Source organism: Sciurus carolinensis, chromosome 1, assembly GCF_902686445.1.
Source record: "Sciurus carolinensis chromosome 1, mSciCar1.2, whole genome shotgun sequence".
In the NCBI taxonomy this organism is placed as follows: Eukaryota; Metazoa; Chordata; class Mammalia; order Rodentia; family Sciuridae; genus Sciurus; species Sciurus carolinensis.
The window spans coordinates 17,339,637-17,362,826 of NC_062213.1; the positions used below are offsets into that span (position 1 = coordinate 17,339,637).

At 46.4% G+C, this 23,190-nt stretch overlaps 1 protein-coding gene across 1 annotated transcript in view; it reads right to left on the reverse strand.

Moving 5' to 3' along the window:
• Fer1l6 (fer-1 like family member 6) overlaps nucleotides 1–22,830 on the reverse strand; it is a 116,701-nt gene extending 93,871 nt beyond the window's left edge. Inside the window, exons 1-10 of the mRNA XM_047542602.1 lie at nucleotides 22,752–22,830; nucleotides 17,540–17,660; nucleotides 14,799–14,853; nucleotides 14,561–14,692; nucleotides 11,664–11,726; nucleotides 8,213–8,291; nucleotides 6,832–6,988; nucleotides 6,047–6,233; nucleotides 4,908–5,100; nucleotides 1,744–2,096 (exon numbers count right to left, since the gene is read on the reverse strand). Of these exons, the coding sequence (XP_047398558.1) occupies nucleotides 1,744–2,096; nucleotides 4,908–5,100; nucleotides 6,047–6,233; nucleotides 6,832–6,988; nucleotides 8,213–8,291; nucleotides 11,664–11,726; nucleotides 14,561–14,692; nucleotides 14,799–14,853; nucleotides 17,540–17,660; nucleotides 22,752–22,830 (1,419 nt within the window). The remainder of the gene's footprint in view (nucleotides 1–1,743; nucleotides 2,097–4,907; nucleotides 5,101–6,046; nucleotides 6,234–6,831; nucleotides 6,989–8,212; nucleotides 8,292–11,663; nucleotides 11,727–14,560; nucleotides 14,693–14,798; nucleotides 14,854–17,539; nucleotides 17,661–22,751) is intronic.
• Between the last annotated feature and the right edge of the window lie 360 nt (nucleotides 22,831–23,190).

The following is a 23,190-nucleotide window of genomic DNA, read 5'->3' on the forward strand; positions in this document are numbered from 1 at the left end:
CATAACATGAGCTGAGCTACTCCCAAATTCCTTATCCACAGGAAATAAGCACTTGTTATCTTAAGCTAAGCTTTGGGGTGACCTGTTAGGCAGCAGTGGATGATACCAATAAATAAACCCGAAAAGCATCTGGCCACAAGCAGAAGCCAAGGTGAAGGAAGAAGCTAGAGATAAGAGTTTGAATGATGATCCTGCATTTCGCCCTCTCTGCCACCTTCTACACCACAGCCAAGATGCCCCCTGGCTTGGTAGGCAAGTGTGTTTTCCACCCCACGTAAGTTCCCAAGACTCCCTTGCTCCCAGATAGAGTTTACTTCTTCAGGGACCCTCAGCGAAATATCTTAAGGATCTTGACTTCCATGAAGAAAATCTACTTTCTTTCTACGTGGCCATCCATGTTTATAAAAGAACGTCCAATCTCAACCCTCAGTAGGAAAGATTACCAGAAGGGCAGATACAGGAGACATCAGCTCATGTGGCCATTGAGCTACCCACAATTTTGGCAGAGTCCAAAGTTAAGTTCTCAACATTGGCCTAGCTTCTGAACACAGAGAGACTCCCCTAAGGACCATGCAGATTCTAACCACAGCTTACCGGCAGCAGCCATTTCCAGAGACTATTTCCCAGTAGGTGCGTACAGAGGCAGAGCTGGGGAAGTCCCTAAAGTACCAGTCACAGACTGGTGGAAAGTTTTGAAGAGCTGCCCCCTGGTGGCAGGAGCAAACCGTGGTACCATTGATACGACAGACCCGTGGCGAGCAGACTGTGCGAGGCAGAAACTGCTGACCCATTTACCGCTCTCTCCTTAACCCCCAGCAGATGCCCACGACGGAGCAGCTTCAGACCTCATTTTGTTGATGAGAAAGTGGAGACGCAGAGCAGTGTTAGCATCAGAGCCACGAGGAGAAGTGACCCCAAGGCCACCAGCCCTGTGTTCTCCTAGACAATGTCTTCACATTTTATAAGACCCCAGAGGTAAAAGTAAGTGGCTCTGCCAAGGCCTGAGTGACCCTCACCCTTCAATCCGTGGCCGCCTAGTCTGTCCGAGGAATGGACAGCTCTGGGGGCCCAGCCGTCGCCTCCCGTCCTGTCGACCCGAGAAACTCACTCCAGAGGCAGAATAAGCCGAGCTGAGAATCTACCCACCTCAGCGCTGACCAAACGTGAGACTCCCTTGCTCCACTACAGATTGCGCTTGCTAAGTTAAGCGGGCGAGAGACGCACGTCCTGGAGCCCTGGAGCGCCTGCTCGTGATGCAGAGGAGGGCCGCAAAAGGCTGCTGTGCTCTCCAGCCAGTGAGAGCAGGGAGCCAAAGTCCCCGGGCTGAGCCCTCCTCCCAGGTGCAGCAGGGGAAGAGGTTCCCCAAGTTCTTCCACCCAGCTTGTCGCCCTCCTCCTACACGACCTCCCATCCAAAGCACACGCCGCGGGATTAGGCCACAGATCCAGTGCAGCCAGGCACCCCCACCCACTCCCACAGCACCCCAGAGCACCGCCACGCCTCCTTCCCCGGGTTCCCATGGAATCCGTGTCTGGGGGGACTCTGAAGGAATCTGCCCTAACAGGTGGCTGTTCTGTGTACAAGCAGCAGCAGAGGATCCACCCCAGAAGGCGAGCAGGGTCAACAGTGTGGCAGGAAGAACGGGGCAGCTGCAGGCAGAGAGCTCCAGGGAGCCTGCACAGGGGCGGCGGCGGGCCCTGGGCTCACCTCAGGTGCATCTGGAGGAGCAGAGCTCAGACCTACCTCGAGGGGCACATCAAAGGGCTCCACCTCCACCTCGGTGGAGTGGGTTTTGTCTGACAGCGGCTGGGGTTTCCCGTCGTCCGTTCTGTCTGCCTTGTCCTTACTGGAGCCTTTGGAAGATTTGGAGTCTTTGTCCTTGGAAGACAACTTTAGCTCCTTCAGTACCTTGGAAAATTTAGACTCCTGTGCCCCTCCTGAGAGGATTTCCACAGCAATTTCTACCAAGATTCTGCCTCTGAATGACACCCCTTCCCCAAAGCCTTCATTCAGTTCCTGGTAGTCGTCCATCAGACTGTGGTTCCTGGGGGAGCCGTACAGGTTGATCCAGGCAGGTCCAAAGGTAGGGAGGAAGCCTAGGAGGACCCAAGCTTGAGTTATCTGCTCTACGAAAGCTGTTCACATTCTTATAAAAACACAGAATATACAGAAGAAGTGAAAAAGTATTTGCAGGATATAGTGTCACCGAAAGACAATGCATTAATTTTTCTTTTCATCTTTTCTCCATATTTGTTCACATTTGCAACATTTGTGGTACTGTTATAAAGGCCAACGTGACTCCCTTTGTCTCCTTCGTTCATCGAATGTTTATTGACTCCTAACTGTCCAGGCACTGTGCCAGAGACTAACCAGAGAGCCCAGCGGAAGACGCGCAGAGGCAAACACGGAACAAATAAATATTTACATTATAAACACTACAAAGGAGATCTACCCTGTGCTGCGGGAACCAAGGACAGGCTGATGGAGCAGGGACAGCAGTTAGGCAGAGAGAGGGAGGGAGACAGAGAGAGAATGCATGTGTGCACACATGTGTGCATGTATGTGTTGCTTGTGTGCATGAATGCATGCATGTGCATGTGTGCTTGTATGTACGCATACAGTTGTGTGTGTGTGTGTGTGTGTGTGTGTGTGTGTGTGTGTTCTGGGTTTGGGGAGCAGCATGTGCCCCTTGGAGAGGAGCAGGGAGCTGAAGATGAGACTGTGCGAGGAACCAGCGGGAGGTGGTGTCTTGGAGGTTTTGATAAGGATTTTGGTCTTTATGCTGAATTCTATGGGGATATGTGGAAGGAATTTGAGCAAAGATGTGGTACAGTCACATCGTTTGAGATCACTCTGCTGCTACGTGGAGGGAATTAGAATGGATGGGGACAAAGTGGTCCACTGACCATTTCATCATCAAAACTGAAGACATCAGCAGCTTGGAACAGGGTAAGGTAGTTGAGATGAAGAGGAACGAATGTTCCTAGATATGTTCTAAACATAGAACTGAAAAGACCTGGTAATTTTAACTTGTTCCTGGCATAAGTGTTTTTCCTTCTTAAAATATAGTGTTGGAGAAAATGCACAGTATCTTTGGGAATATCTCTTTGGCAACATTAATATTCCTTTTTGACTCACAGTGCAGCCTGGGGGTCCTGAAGACTGACTACCTGAGTTTGAATCTCAGCTCTGGAACTTTCAAACTATGTGACTTTAGGCAAGTTTTTTTAAAAATTTCTCTGTGCCTCAGTTTCCTCATCTGAAGGAATTGTTAATAGTACCCATCTCACCTGCCAACACTAAAAGAGAAGTGATATTGGCCAAATTATATTGTTATATTGTGTGCATGTACAAATATGTACAATAAATCCCATCGATATGTACAACTATAATGCACCAAGAAAAATGTGGAAAAATTTCAAAAAAGAAATGATATCTAAGAAGCACTTCACAAGGACCCTTAAGGAATGTTTAAGAATATTACTATTATTGTGAATAAATAAATGTATCTTAATTTGCCTACCAATCCCCCCCCCCAGTGGACTATAAGATGTTTCCATACATACTCCTGTTAACAGTACTTTTATGCCTAAATGTTCTCTATCCCACCCCCACTTCAATGGACTGGATTCTCGCCCTCCCTTAAGTAGACTTGAAGCAGGAGAATTGTGTTAAAAGGAATAGGAAGATTTTATGCTCCCTGATGTCTACTTGTTAAGTGCTGATATCCATCTTCCTGAACACATCAAAGTGCTTCTGAAAAGCTGTGAATAGAACACGTTTGCATCGAGTGGGGAAATGGCGCTTTCTGCATCGAGTGGTAAATGCTTCCAAAACGTGAAGAAATAGACAATGGAAATCCGTGGAGGCCATTCTATGCTGTTGCCCTGGGAGGGGCATAAAAATGTGTCATTCCTGTTCTCTGATCTTAGCAAGGCTTTCAGCCTAATAGAGGGAAAGGTAAAATAACTATACTACCTTCACATGTGATCTATTTATGGCACGTTACGATACAGGCATGTATGTGTGTGTTTGTGTTTGGGCACACATGCATATGATATGTTCGTGTGTATGTATCCATAGATCCATGATTGTCAATTAGCATGAACTAGTGGTACAGGGAATGGTTGCCTGGAGATTTAAAGAGGAAGGGTTTGTTGAGCTATTTGGAGAATTATCACCCACTAATGGGTTTTTTCAAATAAAAAGTCACACACAGAAGTTGAGTATGGTGGCTCATGCCTATAATCCCAGTGGCTCTGGAGGCTGAGGCAGGAGGATCTTGAGTTCAAAGCCAGCTTTAGCAAAAGCAAAGCGCTAAGCAACACAAAATAGGGCTGAGGATGTGGCTCAGTGGTTGAGTGCCCCTGAGTTCAATCCCTGGTACTCCCATCCCCCAAAAATCCATACACTGAGTGGAAACTCTTTCCCTGACCTGTTCCTAGTGACTCAGGTTAGCTGGGACTCTCTCTTCCATTTCTGGCTCACTGAGTCGGCCACAGCTCCCTGCTGACCTGATACTTTCATGCTCCTATTAGTGGTTGGGGATATTTTGGGGGGTGGCATCTGAACATGTAAAAACCATTTTGCTTGTGAAACATTCCAAACTTAAAAAAAAAAATCTAGCAAGCTGGATTTGGTGGATAAACCTAAGTGTACCAACCTCAGATCTAATCAACTGGATGAGATCAAGGACTCAGAGCAGGGCTCATGGAAGACCTAGTTCCAGGACCAAACCTGCCCCCCAGAGTCCAGCTCAGACCACCACCCTGAACCAAGCCAAGCCGCGGCCCAACAGAGGTATGGCCGTGCCTAACGCCTGCCGCTCTGACCCACCTGGTGTAGGGCCAGGGCCCTAACACCGTCTTTTTGGGACCTGTTTCCAAGTCTGATGTGGGGGGCTTCACCTCTGTCTCCGTCCTGCTCACTGGAGATCTTCTTCAGGTCGATGAAGTGGGTGGCCAGCGCCACGTCATTCATGCTGCCTTCGTCCCACACCTGGATCTTCACCCTCCGACACAAGGGGGGGAACATTTCCTTGAAGACCACCTGTTCATGCCACACAGGGTTGGCACAGTTCTTTTGCACTGTGGTTCGCCCCTAAAAACACAGACAGAAGGCCGTGAGCTGTGGAAGGAAGTGACTGTCTGCGGAAAACTCCTCAAGCCAGCTGGAGGTAGGAAGCAAGCCACCAAAGAGACGCAGCTGGTCCCCCGGCACCCGGGGAAATCAGCTGCACCCAACAAAGCGCTCTGAGGGCCTACTCAGTGCTGGCCGCTGTGCCAGGGACCAGGACAAAGGTGAGTCAGGGTCCTTGGGATGTGCTAACGGGCACATCAGAGCTGGGCTGAAACACCCATGCTGTGAATGGAGCTGTTCCGTGCATCTCCAGGAATGCAGTGGACAGAGCTGACCCTGAGTTTGTGTTTCATAAGCCAATAACAGGGGCAAATCACTACTCAGTCTGGACCTCAGATCTTTTGTCATAAAGTGTTGGCGACTTCCTATATGACCTCCAAGAAGAACCTGAGTCAAAAACACTACAGTGTTCACCCCGGTCAGGGCAAGTTTATATTTTGGTGGCAGTAACATGTAGCTGAAGTGTCAAAGCCCAGCCAACCAGGATCAAGTTCTACCAAGTACCCAGGCCCTGGTGCTCCCTGTGGCCTTGAGCAGGGAACAGAGGTGTCCATGCTTATGTAAGACAAGGACTCCCAGGTCCCTTGTGAAACAGATTAGAAAGTGGTGGTGATTCCACAGGGCTTGGGGACTGGTTCAGAGACATAGCCAGTGGTGAGGAAGGATGTCTGTCTTCCTGGGTCCTAACCCATAACCCACCCAGAGCTGCTGCTTCTATTCCGATGAGGAGTAAGTGGGTAACGCCCCCCACTCCCCCCACCACCAGACCCCGTGCCTTCTGTGGCAGGTCTCGTCTTTCAAGGCACGTCCCAATTTTGACTTTAACTTCATTTCATTTGATTAAAATGCCCTGATACAGAGCAGGGTGCTGGTCCAGGCCAGCCACAACTGGTGACTGTTTTCTCACCGTCTGCCCAGCAAAGGTGACCTCCACAAAGGGATCCACGAGGTCCTTACTGTCACCCACAAATGCTTTGGTGACGTTTGCCATGATGCTGGAGTTCATTTTGGGTAACCCTTCTGCTCTGTAGAGTCTTACATAGAATCTGGCCCAGGGTCTCTCCGATGGAAACCCTTGGGGGATCAAAAGGTTCCTTAGAGAGAAAATAAACAAATAAAAGTAAACAAACAAACAAACAAGAAGCCCTCTCATTTGAAAGGATAGAAAAGACAGAAGCAAAGTGGAAGAGGAAAGGAGGCTTCTGGTAATACAAGAAGACTAGGATCCGTCACTAAAATGGGTTTTCTTTCTGGTGTAAATCACAGTGGAGAGTCAGAATAGGGCAATGCAAACTCCTCTAGCTGCTGGAATTATAGAGTGGACAGCCTCCCACTCTGCACCTTGAAAGAGGTGCATTTAAGTCTCCCCAGGTCACAAACCAGGGGTCAAAATGATCATTCCTTCAAAGAAATCTCAGCTACATTTGGATAAATCAGGTAAGCTAGGCAACAGCGTATCCATAATGGGTATCAGCAGAAAACCACCATTCTTGTCCTGGCAGGTGACTCCCCAGGGTGACCCATGCCTTCGCTAGGACACATCCTGGTGCCTCTGACAGAGCAGAGTCCCAGGTGGACCAATCATGCACTTGGCAGTTCTCATGCGCCAATACGGAAAGGGGTGGAGGAAGGAAGAGATACAAAGTTGGGCCACAGCATTGCTCTTCCATGGCCCTGGTGGACCTGTCTCACTTTTCTATTTGCTCCTCGGCATCGGAGGTTTTGGAGTTGGTCTTTAAGACGTCGCCTTTCCCGATCACGCTGATGTCGCACTTCAGGTAGCCCTTGGTACCAGTCCTGATGTCGCTGGGGTTTGTGAGCAGCGCCCACTTGTCGCAGAACTGATGACCTGTAAAGGCCCCTTGACAGCTCAGCTCCCGGGACGGGCCCAGTGGCCCCAGCCTGCCCCTCCCACGCCACAGGCCCCCCTCTGGGGCCCCTCCCTCTGTGACTCCAGCAGCAGCCTGGCTCAGTTACTGCCAAGCTTCATGCCTCTCTCCTTCCTTTCCCTCCTCTCCTTTTGCTTCCCACAGGCTTCTCTGCCTTTCTTTCCAGCCACCACAGGTATTTAGGAACCTCTCAACCTAGGAATGACCTAGGTAGGAATCCAGGCTTGACAAGCCAGGGGGACATTAATGGAGAGTAGGCCACAGGTCACCAATGCGGCTCACAAATCTTTTTGTTTGGCCTATACTGTGAGTCAAAATATCAAAATCATTTACAAAATCTAAACATCCGGCTTATCTTAAAACAAAAACTGGCAATACTAGGTTCTTATTTCCACATGATAGCCAATGCCAGGGGAGCCCAGTAGCCGCTGCCCTTCCACCACAGCGGGGAGCCCCCGGTTCCCTGCAGACTCTATCCCTCCCTAAGCTGTGGTGCCCAGTCACTGCTCTCCATCATGGCCACTCTGCAGCCCCTGAGATCCTGTGACTTGGAATCACTTGAGCAGAGAAGGGGGCCTTTCAGGAGAAGTTCTATGTCAGTTGCTGGCTTTTATTTAGCTCTTGACCTTGAACAAATTCCTAGCTTCTCTGCATTTCATTTTCCTATAAATCGGGTATAATAATAATCACTCTGGGGCAGTCTGATGTGAAATGCCAGAATCATTATGTGCTAGGCTCTCTAACTTCCTACCCCCAAAACCTAGGAGGCTTAATTTATTCTCATTTCTACAGATAAGGAAGCTGAGAAACAGAGAAGTTAAATCCTTCATTCAAAGTTTCACATCTAGGAAAGAGCAGAGTGGGGTTTAAATTCAGACAGTCTGACTCTGGGGTTCAGATTCTTAGCTTCTACCCTCCGTTGCCCACCATTCCTGCTTATGTCTCGTCACACTAAATTAGACAGAATTTGTGTGAAAAAAAGAAACTATTCAGAGGTGGCATGCATGATAATTTCATCATTTGATTGTCAAACTTTTGAGGGCAAGATCCATGTCTCCATTAACTTGGCATAATAGGTGCTGATTTTTATTGCATGAATGATCAAATGGACAAGTGAATGAATACGACCACCTTGGGTGCTATAAACCAGAGTCCGAGAGAGATGGAAGGTGATGCTTTCTTACCAGGTTGGTTATACACAGTCCCCAGATCTACCTTGAAAGAGCCAATCAGTATGCTTCCTATCAGCTTGTGGTGAAAGACCTGAGGAGAGAGGGAGGCGTGAGTCCAGCACATTTATCTTTGAGGATAAGTCTTGAAACGGGCTCTTTATACATCAAAGAGGCTTCTAGGTCTTGACCCTTCTCTGGCTTTGACCTTCATCTGGAGTACAATGGCATTTGGTCATCAAACCACAGGGTCACAAAGGGCCTTCAGAAGTATCTCACCTTCTACCTCCAGCAGCTGATTCTCTATTGATGGACACCTGATACTCATACTGCCTGGGAATTTTCTTTAACAAGATGAACCCTAGTGCAGCCTGCCTGTCAATGCCCCCCTCCACCTGCTGAAACTCTACCCCTCCTTCAATGCCCAGAGCAATGGTCACCTCTGCCAAGCAGCCCTCCCTCAGCCCCACCCTGGCTGAAACTGTTCCCCCTCAACTCCCAAAGTGCTTTGCTCACAACCATCTCAGGGAACTCATCAAGCATCGCCTTAAGCCACCTTGGTGAGGTGCTGTAGAAGGAAGGTGATTGTCCTCAATCTGATCAGAAGCCAGCAGGGTTCCTGGTTTGGTTACACAGCACACTTGAATGCTAACAGTCTCGTAATGAAGAAGCCATCAGGAAGGTGGCAGAGAGGGTACCCACCCAAGAATCCCATTCATGATGCAGAAAGTTGCTGAAGAATCAGGATTAGTTTAATCTTTAAGCCAAAAAAGAAAAAAAAAAAAAAAAAAAAAAGCCAGGGCAGTGAGGGACTGAGCAGAGAGAGGACAAAAGAACTCAAGTGACTCAAATCTGGGAAAGGTGGCCATTCAAAAAGGGGGCTAGGTCCCCTGGGGGGTTCTCAAGTAACAGGATGAGAGATTTCAGCTCACTAGAGGGAAAATTTTCATAAAAGTCAGAACTTCTCAGCAATGTAGTGGAATTTCTTAGAGATAGTGATCTCCCCAACCCTGGAAATAACCATCGTGTCCCAAGAACCCTGTGGCAGGTAGGAGGTGGGGAGGGATTCCAGCAGCAATCTCGATGGCTTCTGAGCGTCCTCCTAACAATAAATGGGCCAATGAGTTCCTTGAATCAAGGTCAGTTTCCTAGTCTTCTACCTTCCACACTGTCTTGTTCATGATAGATGTTCAATAAACATTCAGTGAACAAATAATTGGATGATGGATGAAGGGGAGACTTTTGTGGCTTCTAAATAGCCCCTTTTGGCAGAGGCAGTAAGAGACAGTAAATTCAACTGACCTCAAGAAATGACAGCCCTTCCCATTTCTCTTTCCACTGTCTCTCACTTGCCCAAATTTTCCAGCCGTGTCAGAGAACTGAGGGGAAGTAAGGACAGCCTGGCTTGGGTAGAGGAGCTATTTAAGGCCACACACAGGAAGCTCACTCTATAACACACCATGCTTGCAGGTGCTGCCATGGCTTCCCACAGACCTGAGGGAGATCAGACACCTGTCTCCGGTTCTTCTTGCAGGGTGAGGGGCAGCAGGCAAGAGGAGCCCCAAAAGAATCTTCCAATAACACAGGAAACTTCAAGGCATCCCTCAACGGGTTGCACGCTAGGCGATCCTGGTGTGGCACAGCATGCGGTGCCAGGACCCTGGAGGTGTCTCACACATAGAGCGCAGGGCCCTGTGTGTCTCAGGCCATTGTTAATGGAAGCTGGTCTTGGATGTGTAACAGGCTGGCTGTTCCAATAGCACCTGCTCACAGTCCTCCCCTGACTCGTCTCCCACATCGTATTTATTCTGAGCACATTGACTTTCAGTTCATGAACTTGCAGAAAAATCATATTAAATGTTTCCCTCTCAAGGGCAGTTCTTGAAAATCTACCCCCTCTCTATCTCTCTCTCTCTTTCTGAGTCATTTAGGGATGCCAAAAGCATCCTTATCTTCCAAGTTAGAGGAACAGAGAAAGGCGATAAGAACTTTGACCCTCTGTCTAAAAATCCATGTGTCTCACAAATGGTCACTACCCTATGATTGATGTCAAAGCCCAGTGATGACCTGCTCATCTGAGACTGGAGAGTCCCTTAGGAGTGACTGCAAAGCCACTCCACAAACAGATGTGATGGAGCAAAGTCCTGGGCAGCATCCCAGGTCCCAAAATATCTTCGGCACCACTTGTCATCGTGCCCGAAATTCAAACACTAAGAATGTTGGCTCTTGATGACTTCATTCCTCAAGAGTCACATTCTTTAAATGCCCCCAGGAAGGACAATCCCACAACTCCACCAGGTCCTAGGCCTTAACGCAGGACATCTTTGACATTCAGCTGTGGTTGAAGGGAATATGTCATGAATGTGTTTATTAAGCTGAGTGGGTGATGGATAAAGGGTGGATGAAGGCAGCAAGGCAGAGGGGACAGGGAAGGAAAGTTCCAAGTCAGATTTTGTCATCCCCACAGTCCAATCAAACTTGAAATGACTGTTGAAGACATCAAGCCCTATTCTCCACACTTCCACTGACATATAAAGTGGACGTTCTGTTCTTCCAGAATCAAGCCTCTACCTCTCCACCGTCAGACACTCACAACCTCACACCCCTCTCCAGGAGAGAAAGTGGCCATTTCTTAGACTGGTGAGAACCATGTTGCCTGCCACCCACAGTCTCTGTCCCTTTGCTGGATGGTATGAAGTTGGTCATGATCCCACTCAGCCTCCCTTCTCTCAGTTGGGCCAATATGGCTTCAACATGGGCACTTTCCCTTCCCATTCCTCAAAAAATGACAGCCCTTCCCATTTCTTCCACATGGAGAGCAGAGCTAGACAAGGCCCCTGCCTCGACCAGGAAGCCCTGTTTCCACTCTTCAGACCTGGTCTGTGGGAGCAGTGGTTCTGCTGGTGGGGCTGGGGGAAGGTCTCCTATGGGCAGGGCTTGGAGGAGACTTCTGAGAATCTCCATGGCTACCACAAGCTCTAAATCACATTCTCTGACCCACATCACCATTGCTGAGACTGATTCTTGTTCCTGATTCTCTTCCTGATTCTTGTTCCTACTTCTCCATTTATCACCAACTAGAAGGGGAAACTGCTGTGACTAATGACCATTAGTGTGGATATAACCCAAGAGAGAACACCAACATATGCTTGATAAAAAAGAAAAAGACTAAAAATGGCACTCCATTAAGATGTCATTTGAAGCTTATGTTTATTCCCACATTTGATTAGTAATAGATTTTCTGTAGCTTACATCTTGCTTCCAAGAATCATGGCTTCTTTTAAGAATCTCCCAAATTTCTCTGTACTGGTGATTTCAGGTTCTAGTTTGTTGGTTTCCAATTCACCAACCTACACTCACCCTCCTGGATCTATTCATCCCTGTGCATGCTTGGCTATCAGAGTCCCTAGTGCCTGGAATCTCCCCCACCTCCTACCACCACCATCACCACCAAGGGTATACTTACTGAGATTTTGATGATCTTGTCAAAAAGATGCACTTGGGGCCCAATGAAGTCAAAGACAAAGTACTGCAAAACATAAAGTGCATTCTGGCATTGACTCCAGTCTTACACCTAAGAACCCTGTTTCTGGAGTGATTTCAGATCTGCATCACTCTCACTGCTGCCTGGTCCCTGGTGGCAGGAGTATATCCCCACCTGATTGTCTAGCTCCTACTGAAGGCCATTTAGGCTATCAAAAAATTTTAATCCAAAAAAAAAAGAATGCCACCAACCACATGTTTGCTTGGGATATGTGCATGTGTTCCTCTGAAATAGATGTGAGAAGTAGAAGAGTTGGGTCATGTATTATGTTCATATAAACTTTAATAGATAATATTAAAATTTTCTCCTGAAGGAATTAAGTCATTCTATACTCCCACAAGGAGCTATGAAAACAGCCATTTCCCCATGACTTTGCCAGTCCTTGATACCATCAGGTTTTTTTTTTTTTTTTCTTCTTGCTTATAATAAGAATTCAAATGGTAGCTGAGTGGTTTTTAAATTTGATTAAATCTTTTTTTTTTTTTTTTTTCCAGGATTTTCCTATGAAACTACCAACATTGACCAGGAAGAGAGAATTTTTAAAATACTGAACATGGGAGATTTTTGATATTAAGAAAGCAATTAAATTTCAGAGTCAAGAAATTATCTGGACTGGTTCCATATTTTACATATGACCAAAGAATAAAGAACTTAAAAGATGTGCTTAGATTCATATCACTCGTTCTTTCTAGGCCAAATCTTACTTCTTCTGAGGTAACCACACAAGAGACAAGACAAGAACCAGCCAACTGGAGTCAAGTTCCTCCCAAACAGAAGGTTTATGTTCCAGGAGGTAGGACCTGGGTGGTGTCAGTGTGTGCTTGGTTGTGTCTGGGTACTAATGGGGGACAGCGAGGCAGGACTGGGAGGCCATTGACCCCTGAATTCTTTCTTTTGAGCTGCAGGGTAGAGGAATGACACATGAGGGATGGACATGTAAAGTAGAAATGGAGAAACTGACCACTAACTTCCTTTCCAGGGGCAAAATAGAAAAAAAAAAAAAAAATCATCATGCACTATAACCAGAGTTCTTCAAAATGGTGGTCCTTAGGTAGCAATGAAAGGTGGCATGACATTCAGTGTCCTCTTTATTCTGTTTCCTGAAATGTCATTTGTATGACACTCTTATACACAGAATATTTTCAACTTTTAAAGTTTTTCTGTTCAAAATTGATATAAAAAATCCACTTACATGAACTTCCTCATTCTCTGATAAGGCTGATTATATGAGATGTGGGGGCTCCTCTGGACTGATAAATCAACTCCAGTGTTTGTTGCCTTCTGCTGAGCTTCATGTATTTCAGACTAAACAGTCCTAGGTAGGTTCCCTAGACCCTGGACCACACACATTTTTCCAGATGGAAAATACTCCCCAACCACTTCTAACTAGTTCCTTCAACATCTGGTGACCTTTGGGCTTGAAAATTAGGGTCAAAAGCTGTGACAAATATTCCGAGTTCGCCCTCTATATTTTTGCTTGATTTTCTACTGATTTCACTTGGGTCCAATTTAATGTCATTTAGATCCACGACTTGTATGCAGAATTATAATTATTGATGAATCTATAAGGCTTTGCAGTTTCAAAGCATTGTCATACACATGATCTCATATCATACCCTTGCCAAAAGTTGTCTCGGGGGCCAGGAGATGGAGCAGGAAGGGGATAAGTACTGACATTTTAAAGGCTCAGAGGAATACGAAGAGGAAAGGAACTAACAGCTCAAATGGGATCTGGGTGTTTTCTGTTAATGTCATTATCCATGCTCTCCTCGTCTTCCTTTTTAATTAAAACTCTCATTAGAATAATAATTAAGAGTTTGCTGCATCTTTTTGATAATTCATGCTGTCAAAGCACGTACAGGAAAATAATCCCTCCTGTGCACTGTTAGAGTATAAATTTTTACCTTTTGGAAAGCAATTTGGTGATATCAAAATTTTAAATGCACATACCCCATGCCCCAATTATACCATATAAATATTATTATAAGTAGTAGCAAAATGCTGAAAAAGTTAATATTCATGAATGAGAGACTGGTTTAGTAAGTTATGGTACATCAAGGCGTGAGGGAGAAGTAAGATTGAACTGTATGTTCAGCTGTGGACTGATCTCCAAGGTACAGTGTTTCATGAAAAGAATGAGGCCCAGAGAGCGTGTGCAAATGCTGCCGTACGGGTACCATATTCACTTACATTCCTGTGCCTGCCTGGGGTATCTCTGAAAGATAGCCAAATGCCTGATAAGAATGAATGCCTCCAGAGAAAGGGTCTAGGGGATTCTGGACCAAAGATCAGAAGGAAACACATTTTTTTACTTTACATAATTTTATCATACAACACTTTCATTTTATAAGGAGTATTTAGTATGTTTAATATTTAGAAGCTTCTCTTTTTGAAGTTTACCTTCACAATCACTACATAGATTAAAAAAAATACAACTGTTTTGCTTTCCAATATGTTATGCCTATTTCAAAATCAGTTATTAAATTTGCCACATCTCTGCCCTGGAAAAGAATGTGTATCTTCTCCCTGACCAACTTTCAATGTTATTATGTACAGTCTAGAGCTTATCATGGATGACAAGGAGCTTGTAAGAAATCAAGTGGGCCTACTGAACACACAGTGATGGCTTTAACCTCAGGAAGAATTCCTTGCCTCTCCTTTCCATTAATTTTTTTGTTTAAAACTCTTGAGACTGTGTTTGTAAGGTGACTCAGAGCTTGCCATGAACTTGGATTAGGGATGGTTTGAATGAGGAATCCTGCCGGCTGGTGGTGAAGAGAACGTTTAGGGCCGGCAATGCTGTGATCTCCATGACTTACTTCATTGTAAAATGGGCTGTTGGTTCCCTCCTTCACTGTGCTCTGCTTCTTCTCATCCCCAATCTCAATGGTCACCACTGGGTCAATGTTCTCACCCACCAGCTGGCGGGCCTCAGTGATGTTGATGGCAATCTACAACACAAAGCAGAGTGTCCGCCATGCTGGACGCTGCCCAGTGTTTACACGGGAGAACTGCGGTGGGGGGAGGCTGGACAGGAAGAGATAATCACTTACTTACTTGATAATTTTGGGATTTGATCTCTCCATCATGGATCTTAGTCAGCAGTTTTGATCTATTAATAGAAAATTTTATATAGTTGTTTCATCAAGTAAGTACAAACTTTGGATCTATAAGCCATGATATTTTCCCAAGTACTTCTAAGGTTTTTCAATTATATAGTATTACATATTCTCTCTACATCTCTGGGGAGATACATATAATGGGCAAATGTCTTAACTTCTCTGTGACTCCGTTTCCCTATCCTAAAAATGGAGTTATTAATAGTACTTATCACACAAGGTAACTGCTAGAAATCAATGATGTAATGCAAGAAAACATTTAACTCAGTGCCTGGTAAGCATAAGTTTTAGTAGCACTTTTTATAAACTTATCCATATTATTTATATAATTTTATTTTTTGATATTATAAAACTAGAAACTGAGAGGTCTCAGAAAGTCTGTGGCAGAGCTGGATCAAAATAAGGATCTCCCAGCTCCTGTCTGATCCTAGACATAGGACCACCTCACCATTTTTGTAGATATAATAATTCTTGGTTGTGATTGCTTTTGAAAGGATTGGTAAGGGAGAAAATTGGAAAGAATGACATCTGACAAAATTGGAAAGATGCCATCTCACTGAGATTTCACATTCAGGCATTTCATTTATCTGGGTCACCACAGGTAACTGAACAGATGTGCACTTAGAGATTGGAAAGAGATAAAGGATCCTCGTTGTCACCGAAGCAGTAACGGGTGGGAAATGAACTGAGCTTGAGTTCCTGTTGAATTGTGTTCTCTTGGCGTCTGACAAAACCATCTTACATGTGACTTCATTCCCATTTTCACTGAGTATATTTGGGTCTAGTAAAGAATAGAGTAAGCTAGTGAAAATCTCAAGTCTTTAGAGTCAGACTGATGGGAATTGGAATATTTGTTCTCCCTAGTTTGAGACTTTATCCTTAATTTCCTTATCTGAAAGTGGAAATAATAATTCCTACCACCTAAGTTCACTCTGGAGCTAAGGGAGATATAAGAAAGCACAGATATCATTTATTATATTTATCAATAAAATGGTAAGTTCATATGTATTTTTCATTATGTGAAAGCCCAGTGCTAAGCTCAGTTAAGAAAAAAACAAAGACAAGCCACCATCCTAGTCCTAGAGCTAACAATCTATGCAGGGGAGAGAGGAACGAGAACTATTATATGTAAGTGTAAAATGTACCAGAGGGAATGCAATACAAAAGATGTAGAGACAAAATTCCTAAAAGAAATTCACTGAAGAGATTGGATTTGAATTGAGCATTGGTGGATGGATAGAATTTCAATTGCTAGTCAGTGCTCTGACCAAGGAGAAAGAAAGAGACAACTACTCCTCACTTCTCTTTCTCCTGCCTCTCTCCATTCAGTGCTATTATCTTGGTAAAACAGATGACAAGAGATGCCTTGAAAGATATTTAAGAATAATTGGAGTTCCTAGTCAGAGGCTGGGAGAAAGGGTGGTAGTCAGGGGCCAGAGTAGGGGGAAGACAAATGACAGTGAAATTGTGCACACAAGTATGTCTTCTTTTAATTGTCACCTCTGAGCTACCAGATTCTCTGATTTCTTTTTATACCCCTTCTGCCCCTTCCCCACATATATTGTCCTCCCTCTACAGAGAAAGAATAAAAGGGCATGATGAATTATTGTAAGAAACTGGCATAAACAAATATGGCAGACTATAAGCACGGGTGACCCCAGTCATTGGCTTCTCTGTGTCCAAGCTTGTGGCCTGGTACCTTGTGGTCTCCTCCCACTCTAGCACAGGCTGACCTCGTAACTTGCATTGGCCAACAGAGTACAGCAGAAATGACTTTTGTTTGTTCTAAGCCTAGGCCTCAAGAGACCTTGGGTACTCTGTTGGAATCCTGCCAATGTCACCATTGGAACAAGCTCCGACTAACTTTCTAATGCCATATGATGGGAGCCCAGTGGTTGCAGTACCAGGCCAGCCTACCATCGTCAGACCCCAAAACTAAATTTAGTAGAACTGCCAAATGACCACAGATCAAATGAGGGATGCATCGTAAAACTATCAGAGGTCACAAAACTACCCACGTGACCACGACTCAAGAGCAATAATCAATAACTATGATATTAAGCCACTGATTGGGGAGTTTTCTTAATACACCAGTAGCTAATTGATACAGCGGCAGAAAGCCAGTTTTTTTTGAACTTTTATCCATAGTATAGGAACCACCTTTTCATTTGGGACAAACACAAAGCTAAGACAATTAGTATCTTGATGAATTAAAGGGCAGGTAAAAGACAGCTCCTGAACCTGTCTTCTACTCTTGCTGTCATTCCTGAACTATGAGGGGCACGAGCATTGTGTGTGCATAAGCTTGTGAATGTGTGTGTGTGTGTGTGTGTGTGTGTGTGTGTGTGTGTGCTGGAAATTGAACCCTGGGCTTCACACATGCTAGGCAAATCCTCTACCACTGAGCTACATCCCCAGCCACAGCAATGTCATCAAAACTCAGAAGACATAGGACCTGAAGCTGGCAGAGCCAGGATTCTGGCCTGCTGAAGGCTGACCAGAAATAAGAGGCTAGCACCCAGAGAAAACTGAGCCAACACAGAAGTCTGTCTTCCTGCCTGAGACCTTCAGCGCCCCGTAGACAGGGATCAGGTCTTCTGATCTGCCAGAGCCTTCAGGGGTACCTGGCACAGAGGGCGCACTCAGGAAACGTGCTGAGCACCTGCATCAACTCTATACCTTCTCCTCAGAGGAGCTGAGGGGGCAGGGGTGATGGACGCAGCATCATGAACCGAGTCTCCCACTGGTCCTTCCTGGTGAGAAGGCCCCTCCTGTGGCAGTGTGGCTTCGCTCTGACCATCTAGAGGGGTGAGCAAAGGAAGAGGATCCTGTTAGATTGGAACATAGTGGTGATCAAGTCCCCACTCTGGACCCAGTACCATGGAAGTCACCACACCTACAGGAGACAAGAGGACAGTCTCTGCCACCATGAAACTTAACATTCTATTGGCAGAAAAACCAGGCACATACCTCAATTTTTCTAAAAAAAAAAAAAAAATCATCTTCTATCTATTAAAAAAAAAGAGCAGATATGTATGGATGGTCTTACAGAAAGAAAACTGCACGGTGAATCAATCTAAAGATGTGCTTTCAGGTCATAACTTAGCACAGTGGAATCTGAGACAAGCCACTGAGTCTCTCTGAGCCCCATCAGCAAAGTTTAAACTACATAAGGATCAACCAGGAAGTTGTTGAAGTGCAGACTCTGATTCAGGAGGTCTGGGAAGGGTCAAGATTCTGCATTTCTAACAGCAAGAACCTGGATGAGGCCTTTCCTACATCTGCCAGCCAGTTTTGAGCAGCAGTGCCATGCCCTAAAAAGTTGGTGGGTCCTCATTCTTGGGGCCTGTAAACAATGCCTTATTTGGAGAAGGTCTCTGTAGATGTGATTATTCAGGATTTTGAGATGAAGAGATTGTCCTGTGTCATCTGGGTAGGCCCTAATCACAATCAGATGTATCCTGACAACAGGGAGGAGGGAGATTTTAAACAGAACAAAACTGCAGCAATCTGACCCTGGGGGCAGGGATGCTACCAAAAACCCAAGGCAGGCCACGGCCACCTGAAGCTGGAGGAGACAAGAAACAGATTCTTTGGAGGGCAGGGGGCCCCTTCATTTTGACACAGTGATACTGCCACCAGGCCTCTGGCCTCCATAACTGTGAAAGAATAAATTTGTATGGTGTCAAGTTACCAAGGTACTTGCCCTCGGTAGGTTTCTTGGGAAACCCTAGGAAACGGCTGTACAAATAGTTAGAAAATTTAACTAAATGGCTAGCAAGCATATTGTTTAGACGCTTTCCCTCCTAACACCAGATTCTGATGTAATTCATCTGGAATGTTGCCCAGATGTCAAGATTGTTTGAATTCCCCAGGTAACACTAAGGTGCATCAAAGCTTGGGAACCACTTCTCAACCAGGTTCCTGGCAGACGCAAGAGTGGCTGGGCCTCCCTACCACTCCCCCAGTCTCTGCACGGTGCAGTTCCAAGCCCAGAATCCCAGTGCTTTGGATTTAAATCTAAGCCCTCCCACTTTCTAGTTTTATGATTTGGGCAAGTGACTTAAGTTTTCTCAGTTCTGTTTTTCTCACATATAAAACAAGGCAAATCAGGAATATTAAACAAAATACATAAAACCCCAGCACCATGGCTGTCAGAGTTGTATGTAGAAGGGGCTGAACCTGTGAATTCCAAGTTGGGTGACTTAAGTAAGTCACAGAATTTCTTGGTCTTTCTTTTCCTTCCCTGTACAATGAAAGGATTGGGTCAAGAAAGTGGTCTTGGGACTGTTTATGGCAACAGAGTACTTTTGACAGAGTAATTTCATATTGAATCTCAATATACACATAAGTCCATCTGTACCAAGCTATTCTGTATGTCATGTGGTGAAACAGGGAGTGTCTCCCCACAGCCCCCCCCCACCACCCTTATAATGGAACTCCACTATAAGGAGATCAGTTTAATAATGTCTAAGACACCTTCCATTTTCAATGAATTTGATTCTGATTTAACCAGTCAACCATGCCAGAGTCCTGTCTCAAAGCCAGACGAGATAACGCAGCCCACAGCCAAGGAGCTCCTGCACACAGGTGTGGCCCCAAGAGGTGCTCAGCGGCTCAGAGAATATCCCTGAATGAGCAGAACCCGCTTTGACTGTCCTCCCACCCATCAAGCTAAAGCCACGGCAGCACTGGAGACGCAGAGGGAACGTAAGTGCCAGGTGAGCACCCCGAGACCACACGATGAAGCAAATACTTGACCACAGGGGTTTTCAGGATGAGGATCTACTTCCAGCCAACGACCTAGCACATGCTAGAAACTGTGCTAGGTTAGATGCTTAGCACGTGGGAATTAACCCTTTCTCTGGGGTTTTATATTGTGGGTGGTGAGAGACACCTCAAGGTGGCAGAGCACCAGCTAAGGCTTCTATGCTTTCATTTGTTCACTCACTGAAGTCCTACTGTGCTCTCTCCAGTCTACTTACCATGAGACATCCAAGCTAATCTTCTAAAAAGTTAACCATGTCATGTCACTTCTTGTCTTAAAACTCCTCAATGACTTTCCATTATGCTTAGAAAAAAGTCTGAAGTCCCTCCATGAGTCCTATGCCCTGCTCCGTCTGGCTGTCACCTGTTCCTCCTGGCCAGCTGTCCCTCTCTCCCCCTCGCTGCTCTCTAGCCACACAGCCAGGTCGCTCCTGTCTTGGCATTGCTCTCCCTGGGTATCCCTCTGCCTGAGCTGTTCTCCTCCCTGTCTGTCCCCTTGGACTCCCTCTCACTTTGAAGTTTCCGTTCAGATGTAACCTCCCTGGAGAGCTCCTCTCTGACTGCACCAAAGTCTCAATTCCAATGAGTCAGAAATCAGCGAACCCCCGACAGCTTCCATTTCAGCTACTATCCATTTCCTTTCTAGAACTCGCCTCAACTTGTAAAATTCAGGGTCCACAAAAGATGGCACATCCAGAATAGGGCTTTTCACCAAGGTGCGGGTGTCAGAAAACCCCCAAAGCTCATGCTGTCTGAGGCAGTTCTCTGAGGTAGCAGCCAAGTTGCTAGGTCTCCTCGCCTCCCAAGTGAGAAGAGAGAGGAAGAGTCACCACACTGGGAAGGGGAGGAAGCTTGAGTTGAGCCAGCCTCCCTAAGACAAATAGCCTTCTTCTTTCAGGAGAGGGATGCCATCAACTGGACCCTGAGCTCCCTCACCTCCCTTCTCAACCTCCCTCTGGGGCCCCATTGGCCAGATGCGACCTGAATCCAGATGCTCAGGGACCTGGCTATGAGGTTAGCCTCCATGGGTGCATGGGTGGAGAAGGGTGGAGAACAGAGCTAGAGGACAAACAGTAGAGTCCACCACAGGGCTGTCCGCCCTTCATATGACCCAGTGTCACCATTACACTCTCAGAACCCAGCCCAGCACCTGACACTTAGCAGATGTTCCATTAACATTTGTTGAACCAGTGACTCAATGGAGGATCATGGGAGGCATCCAGGAACTACTTGTTGGGTAACTAGTTAATACCTGGCTTAGGGTAATGAGAATTTTAAGCACATAACCACAGGTCTGAAAATACACAGACACCAGAAGCAGAGACTTTTAGAATCTCCAGACATTTCACCCAGAAAAGCCCTAACATTGTAGACCAAGCCAAGAAGGAAAACCAGAGTCTCCATTCTATCACCTGTTTGTCAGTCTCTCACATGCCTGGTCCCTCCCAGCAGGATGGACCCATTTGCTTTCTAGGAGGGGCCCGAGTCCTCTCTGCCCTGTTTGCTTTGTGGGCTGCCAACCGTGATTAGAATGAGCCCCAGGAGCCAGCTCCTCTGAAATGCCCAGGGTTGCCTGCTCCAACTCTCCACCAGCCTGTCAGTGAGGCTTCTGACAGAGGCCAGCGCCTGGGCCAGGGGACCCAGACTGACCTAGGCTTAGGAGCTGGCTCTCCACTTATTAGCTCTGTAACTCGAGGAAAGCCACTCACCTTCTCTGAACCTCTGTTGTAAAACAGGCAATAGAATCTACTGTTCAGGGTCATAAATAATGTATGTCAAGTAACAAGCAGCAGAAAATTATTAAGTATGTCATAAATGTTTTTCATAAGGTTTCTGAGAGAAGGGACTACGCCTTATTCAATCTTGTGTCCTCACGACCTAATTTCAAGGACAACAGGAAAGACTCCAAATCCTTTTCCATCCACTCCCTGATGTCATCAGTTTGATTGAATAGAAAATGACTTCTGTCGGGCTTTAAGTCTTGTTCCCACTGGAAATAAAGTGCTCCTCTCCTCCCACCCAAGAGTCCCCAGTACTTTCCTCTGTCACAGTGTTTTATCTAAGGACAAAGAATGGAGTTGGGTGGGCACAGGTCACAGGAAAGCTGCCCTGGATGGCAGTGAAGCCGCCCTTTGCCACGAGCAGAGAGAGGGGCAAACATTAACCAGACGCACAGCACTGAAGAGTGGTCGGGAAAGCTGTGCTTATTATCATGGCCACTCAGCAGAAGTCTCCAGCAGGTCCATCCCCCTAGACCTGTCCACTTGGAAGCCATTAATTCAATCTGATTCCATCCACACTGAGGCCTGGCCTCCACTGGCTCAGTTCCTGCTCTAACTCAAAACTTTGCTCTTTTGGAGAAGGAAGTAGCCCATTCTAAAGGTGGGAAGTCCAAGAGCCGGGATTTACATCCCAGTGCCATTTCTTCCTGACTCTGTACCTCCCGTGTTCGGGGCCAGTATGTGGTCTGTGTTACCAGATAGGGCCTCACGCTCAGAAGGACCTCATTGCTCTTGGTTTAGGCTCTGCTGTCCCCATCTTAACATTCTTAACTCAACAATGGCTTTGCATTTTCATGCTTCCCTGGATCTTGCAAATCCTACAGCCAATCTTTTCCACACTGATTGACTCTGCCTCCCTGTAACCTCATTCGTAAAACCGTGGTAACCTTACCTACGGCTAAGATGGATGAGACAATGTCTATCCAAGCTCTCAGAGTGGCTGTGCTCCTCACTCTCATTTTCAAAATCTCACTTGATCCTCCCCATTGCTGTGTGAGATCAGCCCAGCCACCCATGTCCTGACCATTTGGTGAAGGGAGAAACTGAGGCTTGGAACTATTGGGTGACCTATCCAAGGCCAAGAGCAAAGTAGAACAGAAATGGAGCTCAAACTGTGTAGCTGCCTCCTTGTGGGGCCCCTTCCAAGGCCCAGCAGGTGTCTACCCTATCCCAGCTTGGCAATGACAGGGACCTCGGAGTGACAATCCTCAGGCTGCACCTGTGATGGGAAGCACCGCAGGCAGCACATCCCCCCTCACTGCATGGACAACCACATTCTCAGCCAAGGAGGGTCCCCTCTGTGAGGTCCCAGACCCAGGTCAGCTCTGCCCCCCAAGCCTCACCTTGCGCAGCCTTGTTGGCTAGGACTAACCCCTTCTCTCCTTTATTTTTCTTCTTCTTCTTTAGCTTCAGTCCGAACATCCCCTTTCTGAAAAGAAGAATAAAAACTAAACACACAGTAATAGAAACTTGAGTCATTCAGACCTGTCGGGAGAAAGCAAACACAAATTCACAAATGCTCCGGGCTGACCAGCCTCCTCCTCCACCCAGGACGGGTCAAAGGACAAGTGTCAGGACACCCACCAGCAACAAGTGCGCTAAGATGACGCTCGCTGGGATGCCAACAGCACAGCTGGTACCCCTCTCCTGTTCCTGCCTCACCTGTGCCAGCACTCAAAAGGAATCACGTCATTTGCTCAGCACAGAGATCTTCTGCCCAGCTCACAGATGAGGAGCCAAGGCCCAGAGAGGCAGGGACTGCTTCTAAGGCCACATGGTTCC